The 18,818-nt window shown below is 38.9% G+C and overlaps 1 protein-coding gene across 11 annotated transcripts in view; it reads left to right on the top strand.

Moving 5' to 3' along the window:
• Positions 1-299: 299 nt before the first annotated feature.
• LOC133869477 (protein MOR1) overlaps positions 300-18,818 on the top strand; it is a 42,285-nt gene continuing 23,766 nt past the window's right edge. For 2 of the 11 annotated variants that reach the window (XM_062306496.1, XM_062306494.1), the window contains exons 1-22: positions 300-633; positions 831-936; positions 1,058-1,181; positions 1,921-2,000; positions 2,201-2,378; positions 2,550-2,614; positions 4,076-4,158; positions 4,263-4,348; positions 4,501-4,614; positions 5,358-5,477; positions 6,746-6,848; positions 7,081-7,217; positions 7,858-7,923; positions 8,019-8,124; positions 8,239-8,285; positions 14,427-14,498; positions 14,590-14,697; positions 14,795-14,900; positions 17,860-17,972; positions 18,072-18,159; positions 18,335-18,435; positions 18,602-18,709. In XM_062306496.1, the coding sequence (XP_062162480.1) occupies positions 474-633; positions 831-936; positions 1,058-1,181; positions 1,921-2,000; positions 2,201-2,378; positions 2,550-2,614; positions 4,076-4,158; positions 4,263-4,348; positions 4,501-4,614; positions 5,358-5,477; positions 6,746-6,848; positions 7,081-7,217; positions 7,858-7,923; positions 8,019-8,124; positions 8,239-8,285; positions 14,427-14,498; positions 14,590-14,697; positions 14,795-14,900; positions 17,860-17,972; positions 18,072-18,159; positions 18,335-18,435; positions 18,602-18,709 (2,271 nt within the window). In that variant the 5' untranslated portion in view covers positions 300-473. Of the gene's footprint in view, positions 634-830; positions 937-1,057; positions 1,182-1,920; positions 2,001-2,200; positions 2,379-2,549; positions 2,615-4,075; positions 4,159-4,262; positions 4,349-4,500; positions 4,615-5,357; positions 5,478-5,580; positions 5,630-6,745; positions 6,849-7,080; positions 7,218-7,857; positions 7,924-8,018; positions 8,125-8,238; positions 8,286-14,420; positions 14,499-14,589; positions 14,698-14,794; positions 14,901-17,859; positions 17,973-18,071; positions 18,160-18,334; positions 18,436-18,601; positions 18,710-18,818 lie in introns of those variants that run through there. The other 9 variants (XM_062306493.1, XM_062306492.1, XM_062306502.1 and 6 more) reach the window with 8 other exon arrangements.

The raw sequence follows: 18,818 nt of genomic DNA, 5'->3' as shown, positions 1-18,818 counted from the left end.
GTTATACAAGAAATTACTCTATTTTGTAATGTATTTGTGAACATAAAATAAATTTTTAAATATTACGCGCCAGGAACGCTCGTGGGTTAAACGAAGCTCCCTAAAATACCAAAGCTGTACCGAAAGAGCCCAAAAAAAAAAAAAAAAAAAAAATTCTCTCTCTCTCTCTCTCTCTCTCTCTCTCTCTCGCGTTCCGTCTTCTGTTTTAGAGGCGAGTTAAAACTTAAAACAGCACTTAAAAAAAAAAAAAAAAAAAAAAAAACAGTTAAAATAGCGCTCCACCCTCCCATTTTGTCATTTGATTCTTTTCCTTCTGTATCTCTCGCCGGCATTTGGCAGAGACAACATAAAAAAGAAAAGAAAAAGACGAAGGAACAAGAGGAAAGGTCTATCTCACTTCTTCCCCTCTGCATTTTGCATTGATCGATAGGTACAGGTAGAAACGGTGCGTTCCTTTTTTGTTCAAGTAAAAGATGTCGGAGGAGGAAAAATTGTTGAAGGATGCGAAGAAATTGCCGTGGGAAGATCGGCTTTTACACAAGAACTGGAAGGTCAGGAACGAGGCCAACATCGACTTGGCCTCCGTCTGCGACTCCATCACAGATCCCAAGGACTCCCGCCTTCGTGATTTTGGTCTGTTTCTCTCTCTTTTTCTCAATTTTTTTTTAGGGTTTCTGTTCCTACGCTTCAGATCTGTGTTTCTTTGTTTCCAATGGTCGATCTGTGCGTTTCTTTGCTTCTCTGTGTAATGGCGTGATGATACAGTCTCCCTCTGCGTTGTTATGTGGATCTTGTTTGTTTCTTGGGATTTGAATTTTGTTTTCCAATAGGTCCACTTTTCAAGAAGACTGTGACCGATTCGAATGCGCCGGTGCAGGAGAAGGCGCTCGATGCTTTGATTGCCTTCTTACGAGCTGCCGACGCCGATGCCGCAAGGTGGAATATGATTTTCGTTTTTATTTTTTGTAGTCGCCTTCCACATTTGTGTATTATTGATCTTCTTACTTTTTTTTTTCTCTTTCTGTAATCTGAAATTTTTTGATTGCTAATGTTTTAGGTATGCCAAGGAAATATGCGATGCAATTGTTTCCAAATGCCTCACCGGGAGGCCAAAGACGGTGGAGAAGGCCCAGGCTGCATTTATGCTTTGGGTAGAACTGGAGGCAGTCGATGCTTTCTTGGTGCTCTTTCTTTCTTTCTTTATTGAACTTTAATTTGTTTCAAGCGCAGGGGCTGGGTTTTCTATCTTGTTTGCCAAAATTTTATGATACTTTTCATTAAATTATGTCTTGTTTTCTGTAGTGATTACATAATTTCTTTTGTTAAGTTTAGAATTGTATGTGAATAGGATTTGGTGACTTGGGAACAAGGAAAAATGTTTCCCAGTTTCCTTTTGTTTCTAATTTTAGAGCCTCAAGTTTATGTCTTGCTCTCTACGTAACTTATCGTAGAAGGTGTCAACTTTTTGCAGTCTTAATACGAGCTTTTTAGGGCATTTTGCTCATTTCTAGTGACAGTATATTTTCAAGGAGTTTCTTAGCAATTTCTTGGGATAAAGACAACATGTTGGTATTGTGTTTAGTTATTTACCGAACAACTGAACTATGTCAATATGTATTGTGGGCTTATAATGTGTATATTCAGGGATCGGGATCCCCAGCAATTGGCTGCCCTTGTATGTGCGAATTCGAAGACATGCTCTGGCATTCTATACTTTCAAGTTTCAAGTGATCTTACATATATTTGTTCATAATTTGCTGACACATTCTTTGTAAAATATTTGTTTAGTAGTGAGCTCTCATTCTTCGTATATATTTAGTACTTGGAATCCATTAGCAAAAAAAAAAAAAAAAAAAATAGCTTTGCTGCAATTGATAAATTTTTCTTCTGAGACTTTTACAAGCTTCATGTTAATTGTAGGATGCAATGGAGAAAGGAATAAAGAACAAAGTTGCTAAAGCTGTTGTGCCCGCAGTTGATGTCATGTTTCAAGCCCTGAGGTTTGCACATAAAGTTTCATTTTAGTAATTATGCATTAGTTATTTTGGCATCTTTTTCCCCCAGCAAGGGATGAAGGGTTAGGTCATGGATTCTATCCCATGTAGATGTCTTGCGTTTGTGTATTTACCTATATAAAAATTGCATAAGGTCCTCTATTGTTTTAGTAATTAGTTTAATGTCATTGTTCTGATTGTGTTAGTGACTTTGGAGCAAAAATTGTTCCCCCAAAAAGAATTCTGAAGATGCTTCCTGAACTCTTTGATCATCAAGATCAAAATGTTCGTGCATCTTCTAAAGGATTGACTCTTGAGCTTTGTCGCTGGATTGGGAAGGACCCTGTAAAGTCAATACTCTTTGAAAAAATGCGGGATACAATGGTATGATATTCATTAATTGTCTATTTCTATGGTTTTGTGCACATTTCTCTTTTCTTTAGACCTTGACTTGATTCTTTTTTTTTCTTTCATATCTATCTTTGGCTTGTCTATGTTTCTCCTGCTTTCTGGAAATTATAAAATAACTTTTATTTTATTTTATTTGGGTTGAAGAAAAAAGAGCTGGAGGCTGAGCTTGTAAATGTTACGGGAACAGCTAAGCCATCTCGCAAAATAAGGTGAATGTTCTTTTGTGAAGAAGCATTTATCTAATATTGAGGTTTAATGTACTTGGTTCATGCAAGTTTCATCATATTGAATATATTAAAATGTGGGTTCGTACAAGTTCTTTCCACTCCCTTTTCTGGATTCCACTTTGTTCCTTGTACTCCTTTTTTTTTTTTTTATAACTCTGTTACTGTCATTTTTCTCTTGATTGACTTCATGTGTGACATTCTGTCTTTAGTTTGAATTCAGATGTCAATGGCTCAAATTTTGTTTCTTTTGTTTATGGAGGGTAGGGGGGAGGGGAGGATTTTCTTATTGATGTTTATATTCTTAGATCCTTCTAGAAGTTTAGGGCTTTGTTTGTTAAAGCGTTTTCCTTCTCCCTTTTATTTTTTGTTTTCAAAACAAAAACATTAACAAATAACTCAAAACACAAAATTGATTTCCCATTTATGTACATCAGAACACTTTTTAATGTGGTTGCTCATTATATTATAAAAATCTGAATTATTCATAAAAAAACAACTCTTTTTCATACTGAAAACAAAAAACACCCTCTAAACACATTATCAAACAGAGCCTAGATTTATAAGACCAAAGACTTTCTTGGATTGTAGCATTCCTGATGTAGCTGAAGACTTAGTAAAACTCCGCAGAGTGTTTGAGAGAATTCTCTAATTTGATTAATAATTCAATTGTTAATGTTTACATGCTACTACCTCCTATATTTACACTGAAACAGACTTGAGGAGAAAGTAAACCTACTCCTAGTAGTAGTAGTAAACCTAATTCTAGTAAAAGATGTAAACCTAATCCTAGTAAGGAAAGGAAAATAATTATAATCTTAAAACGAAGTAAAATCCTTACTATAAAAGAAAACAAAATCTTCAGTTTGGTGGTCACAGATTCATCTTCTAGAATATTCATCATTAATGCACTATTAATGCACCAGCTGTATAAGATCCACTCGTGTCTTTCTTCTCAGTCTCGATTGCCTTTCACGATTGCTTGTACTTGGTGATTGTTTCTTGCGTGAACCCTCAAATAAGTTCTCGGGGACCACTTCTCGAATATGTCTTGGCGATCGGGATCACTGCTCGGATGAACACCACTCGGGAATGGGCTATCGGTTTGATGGTCTACCAATCGCCTCTCGGAATATAATTTGGCTATCGCTTCTTGGGAGCGTCCTACATCAATTCCTATTTTCCTTCATTTATGATCATGTTTCCTTGGAGGCTAAGAGTGGATCAAAAGAAATAGTAGGGAAATTTTTTATGAATTTCAATGCCTTTTTTACTACCCATTTAACAAATGCACCTTATTGATGCTTGCCAATTGCAGGGTTTTTAAGCACATTTCTGTTTATTTATGATCAGTCCTAATATCAGCCCTTTTAGGAATGATTTTAAAAATGAAGTGAGCATATTTCTTGGTGGTGCCTTTTTATGGATGTAATGGTTGTTTATTAGATCTGAGCAAGACAAAGAGCCAGAACAAGAAGCTATGTCTGAAGTTGTTGGTCCTGTTCCTACTGCAGAGTCTTCAACTGATGGTATGTGATAGGTCCTGCAAGATCCTTGAACATGCTTTCTACTTATACATGTTAGGCCATACCTATACTAATGTATCCTTTTTCCTGATAATCTTGATTGACAGCTCCTCCAGAAATAGATGAGTATGAGCTTGTTGATCCTGTTGATATATTGACTCCACTTGAGAAGTCAGGATTTTGGGATGGAGTGGTCAGTGTTTTATCCCTGTTCTGTTTTCTTTTTTGGTGACAAGTAAACTTTTTTTTTTTTTTTTTTTTTTCCAGTTCTGTATTTGGTGGACTTGTCTTGATTATTTCATTTTCTTATTTAATTTTGCAAGTATCATTGTCATTATTTTTCAGAAAGCTACCAAATGGTCAGAACGGAAAGATGCTGTAGCAGAGCTAACCAAGTTTGCCTCTACGAAAAGAATAGCACCTGGTGATTTTACAGAAGTTTGTCGGACATTGAAGAAGGTGTGTTAAAATGATTTCATTGAAGGAAACATGAGTTTTGCCGATCCAAACATTGTAGAATTATATTTTATTTTATATAGAATGAATGGTGTTTAGCAATGAACAAATGACATTATAGCCATATCTTCCCAAGCTTAACCTTCTGACCAGTTATTTTTGTTACTTAATGGAGAAATGAATTTAAAATTAAGGAGGGCATGAGAGTAGTTTGGGAAGCACCTTGAATGCTTACATCCTGGGAGCCCCTTCTACCTTTTGTGTATGTCTAGAATGGGGCTACAATAAAGGAAATGCCATTCTAGAGACTTGGGAGATCTACAACCTACCACAAAGGGGATCATAATTAAGGTTCTGAATGAAACATATGCGATGAGGAAGAACACTCTATTCCTCAGTTGGGACTGATGTGGTTGTCAATTTGCATGATGAAAAGCAAATTTGTTGGGTGACTTTCATCAAAATTATTGTGTGGTTTTTGGTTTCGACTCTTTTTTGGTAATCTGAAGAGTGAAATAAAAGGTTGTATGACAAAAACAGAAAAGAAAATAGAAGTAGAAGGTCAAATACACAAGGGAAGACTGCAGCCAAGTGATCTAAATGAAGTGGTTACTTCACATTGTATGTACATGAGCATCGTTGACAGTAAACAAAGCCATGCTCAGTATTGTTTCGATTAATCTTTTTGCTTAGTCTTTACTACTAATGTGGCATATAAAAGTTTCACTGATTGTTTTTGCTTGCAGCTTATTACGGATGTGAACATAGCTGTTGCAGTTGAGGCCATCCAAGCTATTGGCAATCTTGCCAGTGGTCTAAGATTGCATTTTTCTGGGAGTTCACGCTTCTTATTGCCAGTTTTACTTGTAAGTACAATAATGTTGTTTTTACAAGGGGAATAATAAAATTTAAAAGTCTATCCATTTATATGCATTAACATTGTCGCATCTCTAGTTGTTCATCTGGTCTAAGATTGCATTTTTCTGGGAGTTCACGCTTCTTATTGCCAGTTTTACTTGTAAGTACAATAATGTTGTGTTTACAAGGGGAATAATAAAATTTTGAAAGTCTATCCATTTATATGCATAAACATTGTCGCATCTCTAGTTGTTCATCTCTGCCATTATTCTAATATGAAAAAGAATAGGAACGTATTATAGTATGCTTGCTGTCTTCTTTTGATATCTCCTTGTTTCTTTATAGTGCTGTGTCATCTTGTGGTGGTTAGGGTAAACTAAGGGCGTCTTTTAGTTATTGAAAATATTTTGTTTGTTTCTTTGTTGGCTTTTGAAAATACATTTATTTATTTTTTAAATTGAGGGCTGAAAAGTGAAAGAAATGAACTGAAATTTTCACATGTTCCCTGGAAATAACAAATACAAATGTAAAAATGTTTTAGGCACATAAGCTCTTTCTTCAAGTCAAGAGGGTATTCTACCACTTTATCTGAGTGACAGTGCTTACCTGATTTTGAAATAAGTAATGAAAGGAAGCCTCAGATTAAACTGTTGTTGATAATGCCTGTATAGTTTGGCACCAAATATGCCCTAATTTTTTGACGTGTGATTGAAACTGATTTAATAATAGAGTTGGTTCTCTATTTAAGCTTAGCGATTTATTTTCAAAGAATTCTGATGCTTTGTTAGAGATTTATTTTCAAAGAATTTCCAAGCCATGAGTAAATCTGATGCTCACTTGAAACTGCAGATGAGTTTTTGTAACTGTGGAGATAAGTGGACACCAAAGCTTACTCCCCTTTAATATACTTGAAATCTTATCTTGTTTGTGTGCATTTGGTGCTACCTTTACCATTGCCTATGGTGGACGGCTGTTTTTTTATTTAACTATATCTTGCACATAAGTTGTTAATGTGAGTGAATGTTGCAACTCTCAAAATATGTCTCTCATTTTTTAAATTGATAAAAAAACTTCATTCTTGAGGAAAATCTGTCCATTTGTATTCTGACAATTTGTAGCCTTTAAAATATCTCCAATTAATTATGTTATGTGGATTGTGTATTAAGGTTTTTGTAAATCCTATGTACAAACAGAATCGTTAACTTTGTTACCATGCGTGAAAAAGTGGCTATTGAAGTTTTAATTCTGGCCGTATAACAAGTTTCTTCTTGAATAGGAAAAATTGAAAGAGAAAAAACCTACATTGATGGAATCACTTACTCAAACTCTGCAAGCAATGCACAGGGCTGGATGCTTAAATCTTGTTGATATTGTTGAAGGCAGGTTTTATTTTCTATTTCTTTCGAAAACCACTTCCAGTATCTTCACTTGCATTGAATTCATCTTCTTTTAATTTTAAATTTTTTAGTTCTTTTTTATACAGATCTTACTTCTAACAATTGTTTTAAAGACAGAGACAATAAATTGTTTTTCCTTAATGTTTCATTCTTGACACATGGTAGGTGGTAATTGTGAATTAATGTTGATTACAGTGATTGCTATTTATTGCAGATGTTAGGACTGCAACGAAAAACAAAGTCCCTCTTGTGCGTTCGCTAACTTTGAACTGGGTTACATTTTGTACTGAGACGAGCAACAAGGCTGTTGTTCTAAAGGTGCATAAGGATTATGTACCAATTTTTATGGAGGTCAGTGCCTTTGTCTTATTTGTGTAATACTTTTCAAACTTTAGTCTTGGAACCTTGATTCACCAAAGCTAACGGGTGCTATTCTAATTTGAGATATATGAACAAGAGGTTCTATTCTACATTCCTAGTGTCTGGGCCTAGTTAGCAATATGTGGGACACCGTGGTAGAACACTTTTTTTTTTTTTTTATTAAAATATTTCTTAATTTTTAATTTTTACAAAACACTTCCAAACTAAATCAAACCAATTTTCAACTTTTACTTTTTCCAAAACTCTTAGCCCAAAACTACGTAAAAAAACTTCATCAAATGGGTATTTTCAGAGTATTTGAGTTCTGTATGGCAGAGGGAGTTCTTTGAAGAATATGCGCATGTGTATTATATGGTGTAGTATGTGTATTTTACTATGTTTTTAGGTCCTTGGCACATCCACCATTGTCTGATACAAGGGCCGATCATTTGCTTGGATTATGGTGGATTGTTATTTGTTAATTACATGACTTTTACCCCTTGCTAATGTCTTTCTAAGTTATAAACATATTTATAGTTGTGTACGTTTGATTCGTTTGATACTATCTACTGCTATATTTCTAGATTCTCCTTTATGTTTGTCTTAATATGAAACAATTTTGTTGATGTAGTGTCTCAACGATATGACCCCCGAAGTGAGGGATGCAGCCTTTTCAGCCTTGGCAGCAATAGCTAAGGTAGTACCTTCAACCTTTTATTAAAAAACAGCTAATGCTTGACGTTTGAAAACTACTATCATAATTTGAAATTATCGTTGTTCTTTCTTTTTTAGTTGGTAGGCATGAGGCCTTTGGAGAGGTCATTGGAGAAACTCGATGATGTTCGGAGAAAGAAGCTCTCTGAAATGATTATGGGTCATGAAGTTGGTATGTCCGCTGGTATGAGCTCAAGTTTGTATAATATTTGTACTTAGAGGGAACACAAATTTACTTCAGTGTTAATCTATGGAGTTTCTCTATCCTTGTTTCTCATATCTTATCATGGTGTGCCAGTCCTAGTCCCAGTCCAAACTTCTGGTGGGAGTGTGCCTTCTCTGGAGGTAAGTTGATAATTGCTTTTCGATTTAAGTTTCTTGCTTTGCATACTTTATTTCTTTTTACAAGGAAATAGAGGAAGGAAATTTCTCTCTCTCTCTCTCTCTCATCAAAATTTCTCTCTCTCTCTCTCTGCCATAGTGACGGCGCGTGAGAGCGCGTTACGTTCGTGGCTGAAGTGATCCGCTTATCAGAGGCCGGGTTGCTGTTCGTGGATAGAGTGTTGAGCATCAGGTGTTAGTGGGTCGCGCTAGTTGCTCGCGTAGGGGTGTCTGGCGGTGGGGTTCGTTATTGTGTGGCTACATTTCGTCAAAAATGTGATCATTCTCTGGGTCGGACGTTTGGGTTCTGGGTGTTTTATGAGATGGAGTTAAGGTTTATCGTGGAGTCGAAGACTTTTGTCTTCTCGGTTCTGGAAGGGGCATCGATGCTGAGGGTGGGGGAGAAGAGAAAAGGCTTCTCCGGCGAAATCTTCATTAGTTCTCCTTGCTCTGAGTGGTTGGCTTCAACTTTGGAGCTTCTTGTGGATTTTCCGGAAGATCAAGATTTCATCAAATCTTTCAGGGAAGATTCGAGAGTCTTGATTGCTCAAAGAGGGTGTAACCAAGCCGGCCGTTTCTTAGAGGCAGCTTCTTTCGGGATGGGTGGCCGGAAAGGTTTTATTATGATCCCTGAGGGACGTGGAGGGTGGGGTTGGATCAAATTCTCCGAAGAGCTGAGGAAGATCGATGTTTCCGTTTCTGCTTCAATGGGCGGGGGGGATGGGTTCTTGCAGGAGTCGGTGGAGATTAAGGGGAAGAAAGTAGAGGCTTGGCCAGGTTTGGTTCCTGTCACGAAGGGGCCCTCCTTTGTGGAGGTGTTGAAGACAAGTTCGGCCGCTGGCATGAAGAAGGCGCCTTTCGTGGGGGGTCGTTTGTCTGGGAGAATGGTTACGCCAGTGTGTGAGCTTGACCTTCTTCCGACGGTGAGGGTGATAGTTGCAGATCGGAGGTCGGCGTTGGACTGTTCTACATTGGAGTCTCCTTCGTTAGATCTGTTGGGTAAGGACCAGCCTCACCGTTCGATGGGTAAGACCTTGTTTCCACATGCGAGTTTGAAATTTGAAATTTCAAAGTTGCGCACGTGGAGTAAGCGGGTCATAGGTTTCAACTTGGATTTGGGCTGGGCTGTAAAGAAGATTCTGGGCCGGCTTGCAAGAATCGGACGAAGTCGAAAGGGATTGCGTTTGGGTCGCTTCCTGAGAAAACCTAATTCCTTACGGACGTCGAGCTTCTCACCGGAGACGACGCTGGTGACTTCCTCTGGGCCGTGCGATCTCATTCCGCCGGAGTCTCCCGTTGAGATTCCCTTGTGCGAAGATAGAACTGGGGGTGGGTTGTCTCTGGTTAAGTTGGTTCCTTTGTTCGTCTTCCCTCCTCTGCCGACTGTGAAGACGCTGTTGCCGGCGACTTTGCCTCCGGCGTCGACTGGGCTTCTGCGTGGGACAGAACTCTCCGACCCTTTTGTTCCTTCACATTTAGGGGATTCTGCGTTGGGGAAGAAGGTTCGTTCCTTCCCTTCCCCCTTGATGCCTAGTCGACCATTTCAGCAATACTTCAGGAGGGCTAGGGAGCTCAGGGCAGGGCGTTCAGTGGTCTGGAATGATGGGCTTCTGGCTGACTCTTTGGAAGCCTCAAAGCTGTCCGCAGAACCTGTCCTTCTTAAGGTTACGGGTGGAGAGGCTTGTGCGAAAAAGAAGACAGAATTTCCAGCAAAAAAGGGTCTGTTTAGGAAGGGTTTTCTTAATCTTCCCCTGAGTGTTCCTGTCCCTCCCGTTGTGCTGCGGGAGGTCAAGAAGGTCGGGGTGGTACGACCTTCCTCTCCTTCGAGTGGTTGCTTCTCCCCTTGTCACAACGGAGAGATTGTGGATTGGGAGAAGGAGGAAGATGACTTTTGGGATGGATCGCCATTGGATTGGGCATTGGAAGGGGCATTTGGGGAGGAGGCCTTGGCAATTAGGGAAGCCATGGAAGAAGATTTTCAGCGGGAGAAGATGATGGCGCGCCAAAAGTCTAAAGGGAAAAGGGAGCTACTAAATTTGCATAGCTCAATCGATTATGGTGATGTTAAAGTTCCTTCTAGGAGTAGGAAAGGCAAGGCACACATGATGTAGGTTTGTGTGCTTTGGTGGGCGGGTGGTGGGTTTTTTTGTTCTTAGTTGGTTTTTTAGTCTGGGGTTTTTCTTCGTTTTCGAGGGGTTTGGGTTTTGTTGGTTCTATTGGGTTTTAGCGGGTTAGCTTTGGTTGTTTCTATGTATACTTCCTGTGTACTTAGGGGCGCCTTACGCTTTTTTTAATAAAGTAGTCTTACCTATCAAAAAAAACATGTGGCAATGGATGTCTTTTTTTCAGCACTCATTTTTTTCTAGCTAATAAGTTAAAGTAGCCAAAACTTGATTGGAAACGTTAGAATAAGGAGGGTTTTGGAAATGTAGAAGGGTGGAAGAAGTCCTTGCTGGAGGAGATCCAAGTTCTTGATGGTTTAGAAGATGAGAGATTGTTGGTAGAAGAGGAGAGAGTTAGGCCACAAGGCGAAATTAGTTGGATGTAGAAGTCAAGGGCGACTTGGCTAAAAGAAGGGGATCACAACACTAGTTTTTTCTTTGTTGCTAATTCTCCCGTCTTTGCATTGAGGGTAGTGTTACTTTTGATCAAGAGGTGATGAAAGATACAATCACTTTGTACTACAAGAATCTCTTTATTGAAAAAGCTCCTTCTCTTCCCAAAATAGATGGTTTGGAGTTCCCTTGTTTAGATTATTCAGAAGCGGTTTGGTTGGAGCGACCGTTTCAAGAGGAGGAAGTTCTTCAAGCTTTGCTTAGTATAGATGGAGACAAAGCGGTAGGCCTTGATGGCTATTGCCAATGAGGGCCTGGACAGCAAGCTGAGATCGGTAATTCCAGGTGGTATGTGCAAACTATACCTGAAAAAGACTTACGGCAATGTCAATTGGGAGTTCCTCTCCTACCTCTTGAGGTGTGGTGGGTTTGGTACTAAACGGAGGAAGGTTATCTCAAAACCTTAGAATGCTTTTGTGAAAGGTAGGCAAATCCTTGATTCAATTCTTGTAGCAAATGAATGTTTGGATAGTCGAATCAAATCTGTTGAACTAGGGGTGCTTTGCAACTTGGATATTGAGAAGGCATATGATCATGTCAACTTGGAGTTCTTATTGTATATGTTGAGAAGGTGTGGGTTTGGGGAGAAGTGGTGTTCTTGGATAGCGCATTGCATCTCTTTGGTGCGCAATGCGTGGCTTTTTTAGCAGCTCTCTCGGGCTGAGGCAAGTTGTTATGTAGGCTCTAAGTAAAATGCTCACTGCTACTATTGACGTGGGTCTTCTATTAGGCTTCTCTGTGGGATCTAGGCTTTTTGAGGTGGTAAATATTTCACACCTGTTGTTTGCGGCGATACTTTGGTAATTTGTGGTGCTAATCCTGGCCATCTTTGCTATCTGCGTGTTTTATTCTTATGCTTTGAAGCTGTCAATGGGTTAAAGGTTAATTTGGTTAAGTCTGTTTTGGTTCCATTGGGTTGTGTGGATGGACTGGATGGCATTTTGGGTTGTGGAGTTTGTTTTGTAGCCATACGAGATTTGAGCTAGGAGACGAAGATCAGATTCTGGGATGATGTGTGATGCAGAAAGATGACCCTTAAGGAAGCTCGGTTTTATGGCATTGTTTGTGAGAAGGATGCGTTTGTTGCAGCTCACTTTGACTTTGCTAGTGGCTCCCTTTAGTGGGATGTTGGCTTTATTCGAGTGGCTCACGCTTGGGAAATGAATGTTTTGGTTTCCTTCTACACTTTGTTGTATTCAATTAGAGTGAGAAGGGAAGGGGAAGGCAAGCTTTGGTGGGCCTCTTCTCACAAAGGGAAGTTTGATGTTAGATCCTTCTACAAGGTCCATGCTTGTAAAGATGATGTTCCTTTCCCTTGGAAGAGTATTTGGCGGACAAAGGTTCCTTTGAAATTGACTTTTTTCGCTTGGTCGGCGGCTCTAGGGGAGATTCTTTCCATGGATTTTCTTAGGAAGAAGCATGTCATTGTGGTTGACAGGTGTTGTATGTGCAAAAAGAATGGGGAGACTGTGGATCATTTTCTTCTCCATTGTGAGGTTGCCTGGGCCTTATGGAATGTTGTTTTTAGCCGCTTCAGGTTGTCTTGGGTTATGCCTTATCGGGACGCTCTCGGAGTGCTATGGTGTGGAAGATGGTGTCTTTTTGCCTTTTGTAGTACTTGTGGAGGGAACAAAATGATAGAAATTTCTAGGACCAAGAAAAGACGATAGAAGAGCTCAAAACCACCTTTTATTCTCTTTTTACTTGGACAGTTGCGTTCTTAGCTCACTTAGTGATTAGCTTTAATGATTTCCTTATACGTTTTCTTCTTATTTTTAGGTGCTTCTCTTGTATACTCTGTGTACCTGGGTTGCGCTTTGCGTTTTTAATGATATTACTCTTACTTATATATATAAAAAAAGAGCCTTTAAATGTATTGAAAACAAATGTCAAATATAAAACAAGGAGTTTAACTTCTTTTTGTTAAGTAACAAGGAGTTTAACTTCTATAGGGACTTGGCATAAAACATGTACTTTTTCCCTCCAATAACAACTTGCCACATCAGATTGGGACACCAAAACACTTTAAGATGAAAATAACCGATTATACCAAACCCATAAACCAAAAAATCTGAATGCCATAGTTAGGGCTGAGCATGGGGCGCGCGGGGGGGGGGGGGGGGGGATGCCCATTTTTTGGCCCCGCCCCGTAAGGGTGTGGGTTTACAAATTCACCCCCGTAAACCGCATAAAACCAGTGACATCCGTGCGGGGCGGGGGTGGGTGACGCGGGGCGAGGAATGTAGGGTTTGCGGGTATCCCCGGGGCAAGCCAAGACATGAGAAAAATCAAATCAAAGCCAAATTCAATACCTAGAATGCTAGCAAAGATTCAATACCTAGATTCAAGCCACATTCATAAAGAAATGATAGTAACAAAGGCCAGAGAATGGGAGAAACACCAACCTATGGACGAGGATGCAATCGCAGAGCCACAACCGAAGGTCTTGAAGCCGATCTTCTCGGTCTTGAAATCGCATGTTCATGACGTCCCTACAAGCCACAGGACCAGCGGAGCCAGTGAAGATGGGAACGATTGACAGAGGCCATGGCGCTGTGCGGTGTAGGGGAAGAAAATGGAAGATGAAGAACTTAGGGTTTTTTCTGGGAAGAAGAAGAAAAGGTGTCTTCCAATCTTCCTCAGTTATGGAAGGAAGAAGACGAAGGGAGGAAGGGGGTGAGGGGGTGAAGGAGAAAAGGAAGAAGAAGGAGAAGGGTAAGCGGCGCAAGAAGAAGAAGAAGAAATTGGAAATGACGAAGGCCGGGTAGGGTTTTTAGAACTTAAGTGTTTTGCGGGGCGGGGCGGGTCCCCGGGGCTTTTAAAAACCTCCAACCCGCAATCCTCCCCTCCTCGCACGGGTATATCATTTTTGAACCCGTTCCCGCAAAAAAACTCTTAAAACCCGGGATTTTAGGGGCGGGGCGTGCGGGTTGGGGCGGGTTTACGGGTATTTGATCACCCCTAGTCATATACGGGCGCTGTGTTGCGGCACCGTGTGCCTGTGCTGCAGCACACCGAGGTGGAAGTTGGTGGCAACCCACGTGGTCGCTGCACAGTGTGGTATAGTTGCGCCATTCTTCACAGATCTTCGGCGACCCACGTGATCGTTGCCTAGATAATGTGAAGAAAAATGAGTTTTGAATGAAGTGAGAGAAAAGGGAAGAAAAAAGTTTGAAATTTTGAATTTTATAAACTTATAAACTTGAATTGATCGATGTGATATAAACTTATAAAGGTGAAAGGAGTTGAATTTTTTGTGAGAGAAAAGGGAAGAAAGTTGTTTGGTAATGTGAAGAAAAATGAGTTTGACCTTTTTTGAGAGAAAAAAGAAAGGAAAAAAGTGTGGGTTGCCAAATGGGCTCATAGAGTTTTATTTACTTTTTTCTCGTACTATTTTCTAGTTTATGAAGGGTTTAGTATGTCATTAAAGTTTATTCTTTTCCTATTTTTAGATTTCATGTTTAAGATGTCATACTTGATTAAGCTGCAGGCTTCAGAAGGTGCATTTGTGAGAAAGTCGGCAGCTAGCATGCTTACTGGGAAGAGGCCTGTTCAGGCAGCTGTAAGTTTTTCTGCTTGTTCGTGTTTCTTGTTACTTAATTTACTTTGTATCACCATGTGTTTCCTCATTGATTTGTTGGGCTTCTTTTCAGCCTGTTATAAAAAAGGGGGGCTCTATAAAATCAGGTGCTAACAAGAAAAGTGATGGAACTGGACAGCTGAAATCTTCAAAGACTATTGAGGCTCCTGAAGATGTTGAGGTAAATGAATGGTTTGTTTATGAAAGCTCTACTTTGATTTTAGTTTGCTTTTCCATGCTCTGTGCTAACTGCCTTTAGTTCGTTTAAATTTTTTCAGCCAGCAGAAATGGGTCTTGAGGAGATTGAACGCAGATTAGGTTCCCTTCTACAGTTAGAGATCATTTCTCAATTGAAGAGCACTATATGGAAAGAACGACTTGAAGGTTCGTTGTCATCTACCTTTGACTTCCTTTGAGATGTTGCTTCTTGAAGAATGATCAGGTTGAATGGCCCTATTTATGAAAAAGGAACTGGTCGATGAGTTATCTGTCTATGTATATATGTACACAGACACATACATAAAGATGCACATATATTTAAACTCATGTTTGTTGTATTGATGTGAAACAATACATAGTACTCTTTAGGGTTTGTTTTTGTGTTGTTTTCTTTAATAAGTAAATTAATCTCGTTGGAAAGCGCAAAGGGGAGCAACTTAAGTGCACATGAAGTATACAAAAGAGACCCCAATTAGGAGAGGAAGAAAACAAATCTAAAAATTCTGAAAAATTAGAAAAGCGAGAATTGTTATAAGCCGCCATCCAAACATAGAGAAATTTGAACGTAATAGCTTTCGATTAGGATTTGTTTTACCAAAGAAAACTTTCTTTTTTTTTGGCGAAAAATACAGCTGGTCAGATTTGGTTAGGATTTAGATTCAATTATATTGACTCTCTTGCCCTTCTTAAGTCTTTTTCATCCCTCTAACATACCCATCTATTAAAACCCACGAAATTTAGAAGATATAATAACGGAAATAGTTAGTAAACAATAAGTAAAATGTAAAACAAGCAATCATTATTAAAATTACCCTTGCAGGTCTAGGTGCCACATAAATCTTTTGAGTGATGGTGAAGATTGAAATTCCTTTTAGTATTTGCATTGATCTTGAGTTGCCTTTTGTAACAACCCACCCTAACGACACAATATTGTTCGCTTTTGGCTGTCCCAAACTAGACTTCTCAGGAGGTCACTCATCCTGCTACTACTCTTATATAAGCACGCTTAACTCTGGAGTTTTGATAGGTTTATGGACATCACAACTTTAAAATGCGTTGTGTCAAGAAGGATGTGAATATAGATATAAACACAACCCCATTCCCGTATCTAGGCGATGTGGGACGTCATACCTTTTCTTTTTTCTTTCATTCAACATTCAACATATAAATACAATCCCATTCCCTTGGTTGTTTTATTACAATAAACCATGCTACTTCCAACTTTCCTTATCATCTCTCTTGTTATGATTTTCATGTAGATTGTGTTTGTTTGGTGTAAAATGTTTTTTTTTTAGTATTTTTTGCTGTTTTGTACAACAAGTAAATACTTAATCGTAAAATCTTTTTTGGGTCAAAGGAGAACCAAGGCTTTGCAGGTGGAAAAATGCTTCTACTTTCGCGAAGCGGAAGCCGTTTTTTTGGTTGCTTCCCATTAGAAAAATAGTCTCTCTCTCACACACACGACCTATTTGCTCTACCAAATTCCTCCTCTCCTCTTTGCCCTTGCAATTGCCTACTTCATCTCCCTTGAGCTTGCAAAGCCACCAAGTGGGATGATCTCAACCATTGTGGAGGTGATAGTGGTCAGAGATGTTGACTTGACTGGAAAATTGGAAGGGGGGGAGGGGGGGGTGGGGGGTTGGTAGCGGATCAGGCAATTGTACAGAAGTTGAGTTTGCGGACGTGGAATGGGATTTCATGGTGGTGTTGTTTTGGGAGTGTGGGGGTGTTTGGCAATGGTGGTAGGATGGTTGCGTGGTCGTGGTGGGGTATGTGAAACTGGGTTTTTGGGTGAGATGTGTGGTTGTGGTGGGGTGTTGTGAGGGTGGGTTCGTAAGTATATGGTACCACTGTCGCTGATGTAATGGACTTTGCCATACTTGTTGCGACATGGGAGGAATGGAAGATCCAATTGTCTTCAGGTGCAATGGTGGTAGAAATTCTTGAGTTTCTTAGGAGTTGGTGGCTGCGGGATATGGCAGTTTACGATTGGTGTGAAGTTGTTTCAGGTGTGATGGTGGGTAATGGTTTTCTAGATGAGCCAATTGGCTGAAAATGTTTTTGACGTCATTTTCAAGGTTTCAAGCAAGCTTTGGAAAATTAGTGACTTTCCCACTGGATGGAGAATTTTTGTGATGAAACAAATACAACCTTCTTCGTTGTAGTGTTTATACGTAATTTTCTTATCTTGTAAGTGCTTGTAATGAGGCCCTCTTCTTATGGAATTTGTTAGTTTCTAATACGTAATTTTGTTGTTCTTTGTAAATCCTTATAATGAGTCCTTCTTATGAAGTTTCTAAGATCTAGTTTGTAAATGTATTCAGTTGAGTAAAGTCATTTTGCTCCAGACAAGAAAAAGTCATTTGGACAAATGAGAGTGCATATGCTAATTCTTCATGTAATAAATTTCTTTCATGAATCGCTTTGATGAGGGTTTGCAAAATGGAGGCTTGCGTTCTAAACAAGCTTGAAAAATGTAACAACTAAATTTTGCATTGGTTTGGGTTTACATGTAGTTTGTCTAGGCAACTGATTTGGGTGTCAAAGAATCAATAAAATGATTATGTTTGGGTTCTAGTTTGTAATGAAAAAACGTTAATATAAGAACTAGTTCTTTCTGGAAAGTTTACGAAATAATAAAATTTTAAAATCAATTACAATATTCACCGTAAAATGGTTTTTTGTTTTGCTGGAATTTGACTCATTTTCCAATATATAATAATTTTGGGTTTAAGTTGTTGCAAATTAAAAACCAAGTAACCAGTATCGGCGCCTTTTTGTTTGTACATAAGTGACCTGAATCTAACTTGTTGAGGTGACAGCTGGCATTGATTTTGAGTTGGAATTGTCAAATGACTTCTTCACCTACCATTTACTGTTTATGATTCAGTGGAGCCATTTTTCCCCGCATTTGTATTGGTTTTGGTGCAACCTATGGGCACTGGTAGGATTATGTATTGGCTGAAACTGTGTGGCGACTATTTTGTACAGTAAGATATATAGAAAAAATGTACTATAAAGAGATCATTACCTTCCTGTGCATTTATCTTGAGGATTTTCCTTAGTCTGTCCACTGAAGTTCTTGATTAAGTTTATGATTACTAAAATTTAAATTTTGTTCCAGCAATTTCCTTATTGAAGCAGCAAGTGGAAGGTTTACAGGAACTTGACCAGTCGGTGGAGATTTTAATTCGTTTACTCTGCGCTTTGCCTGGTTGGAGCGAGAAAAATGTTCAGGTATTTAAGGATTTCGCTGTTGCTGTCTAACAGATTCGTCTTTTCTCCTTTTCTTTTTTAGTGCAAAAAATATTAAAGCATTTAGTTGGAGCAATGCAGGTTCAGCAACAGGTTATTGAAGTTATTACTTACATAGCTTCTACAGTGACAAAGTTTCCAAAGAAATGTGTTGTGCTTTGCTTGTTGGGTGGGTGTTATATTTTGAATTCACAGCTAGCTTCTTGGTTGGCTTCTCATCTTTTTTTTTCTCAGTGCATCTGATGTCTATTTCTATGCTTAATATGCTGTTTTTTCTTGTGGCTGAATGAATCCTTGTCAACTCCACTTTAGCCTTAGCTGTATTAAATATGCCTTATTGACAGGTATAAGTGAACGAGTAGCTGATATTAAGACCCGTGCTCATGCCATGAAATGCCTTACTACCTTCTGTGAAGCAGTAGGTCCTGGGTTTATTTTTGAAAGAGTAAGTACACTTCTAGTTTATATAATTTTCACTAGTGTGTGACTAAACGTATGCATGTGAAGAGTGTCTACTTTAGCAATGATGAAGGGTACCTATGTTCATTTGCATACAATTTATTTTGACAATAGTCTTGGATAATAATTCAAAGATTGTGATCTTTTTGTAGATTTACAAAATTATGAAGGAGCATAAGAATCCTAAGGTTCTCAGCGAGGGAATAGTATGGATGGTGTCAGCTGTTGAGGACTTTGGTGTATCACATTTGAAACTCAAGGTGTTTTGTTCTATTCTTAACATTAGTATCATGTGCAGTCTTGTTTTTGTTTCTTTTGGGTTCTTGATTATAAACTGCAATGTTGTCGTTATTTATAGTGAAATTCACT

This window comes from Alnus glutinosa, chromosome 5, assembly GCF_958979055.1.
Source record: "Alnus glutinosa chromosome 5, dhAlnGlut1.1, whole genome shotgun sequence".
In the NCBI taxonomy this organism is placed as follows: domain Eukaryota; kingdom Viridiplantae; phylum Streptophyta; class Magnoliopsida; order Fagales; family Betulaceae; genus Alnus; species Alnus glutinosa.
Note: the sequence above shows the minus strand (reverse complement) of the source record. Positions and strands in the feature narration are given on the sequence as shown.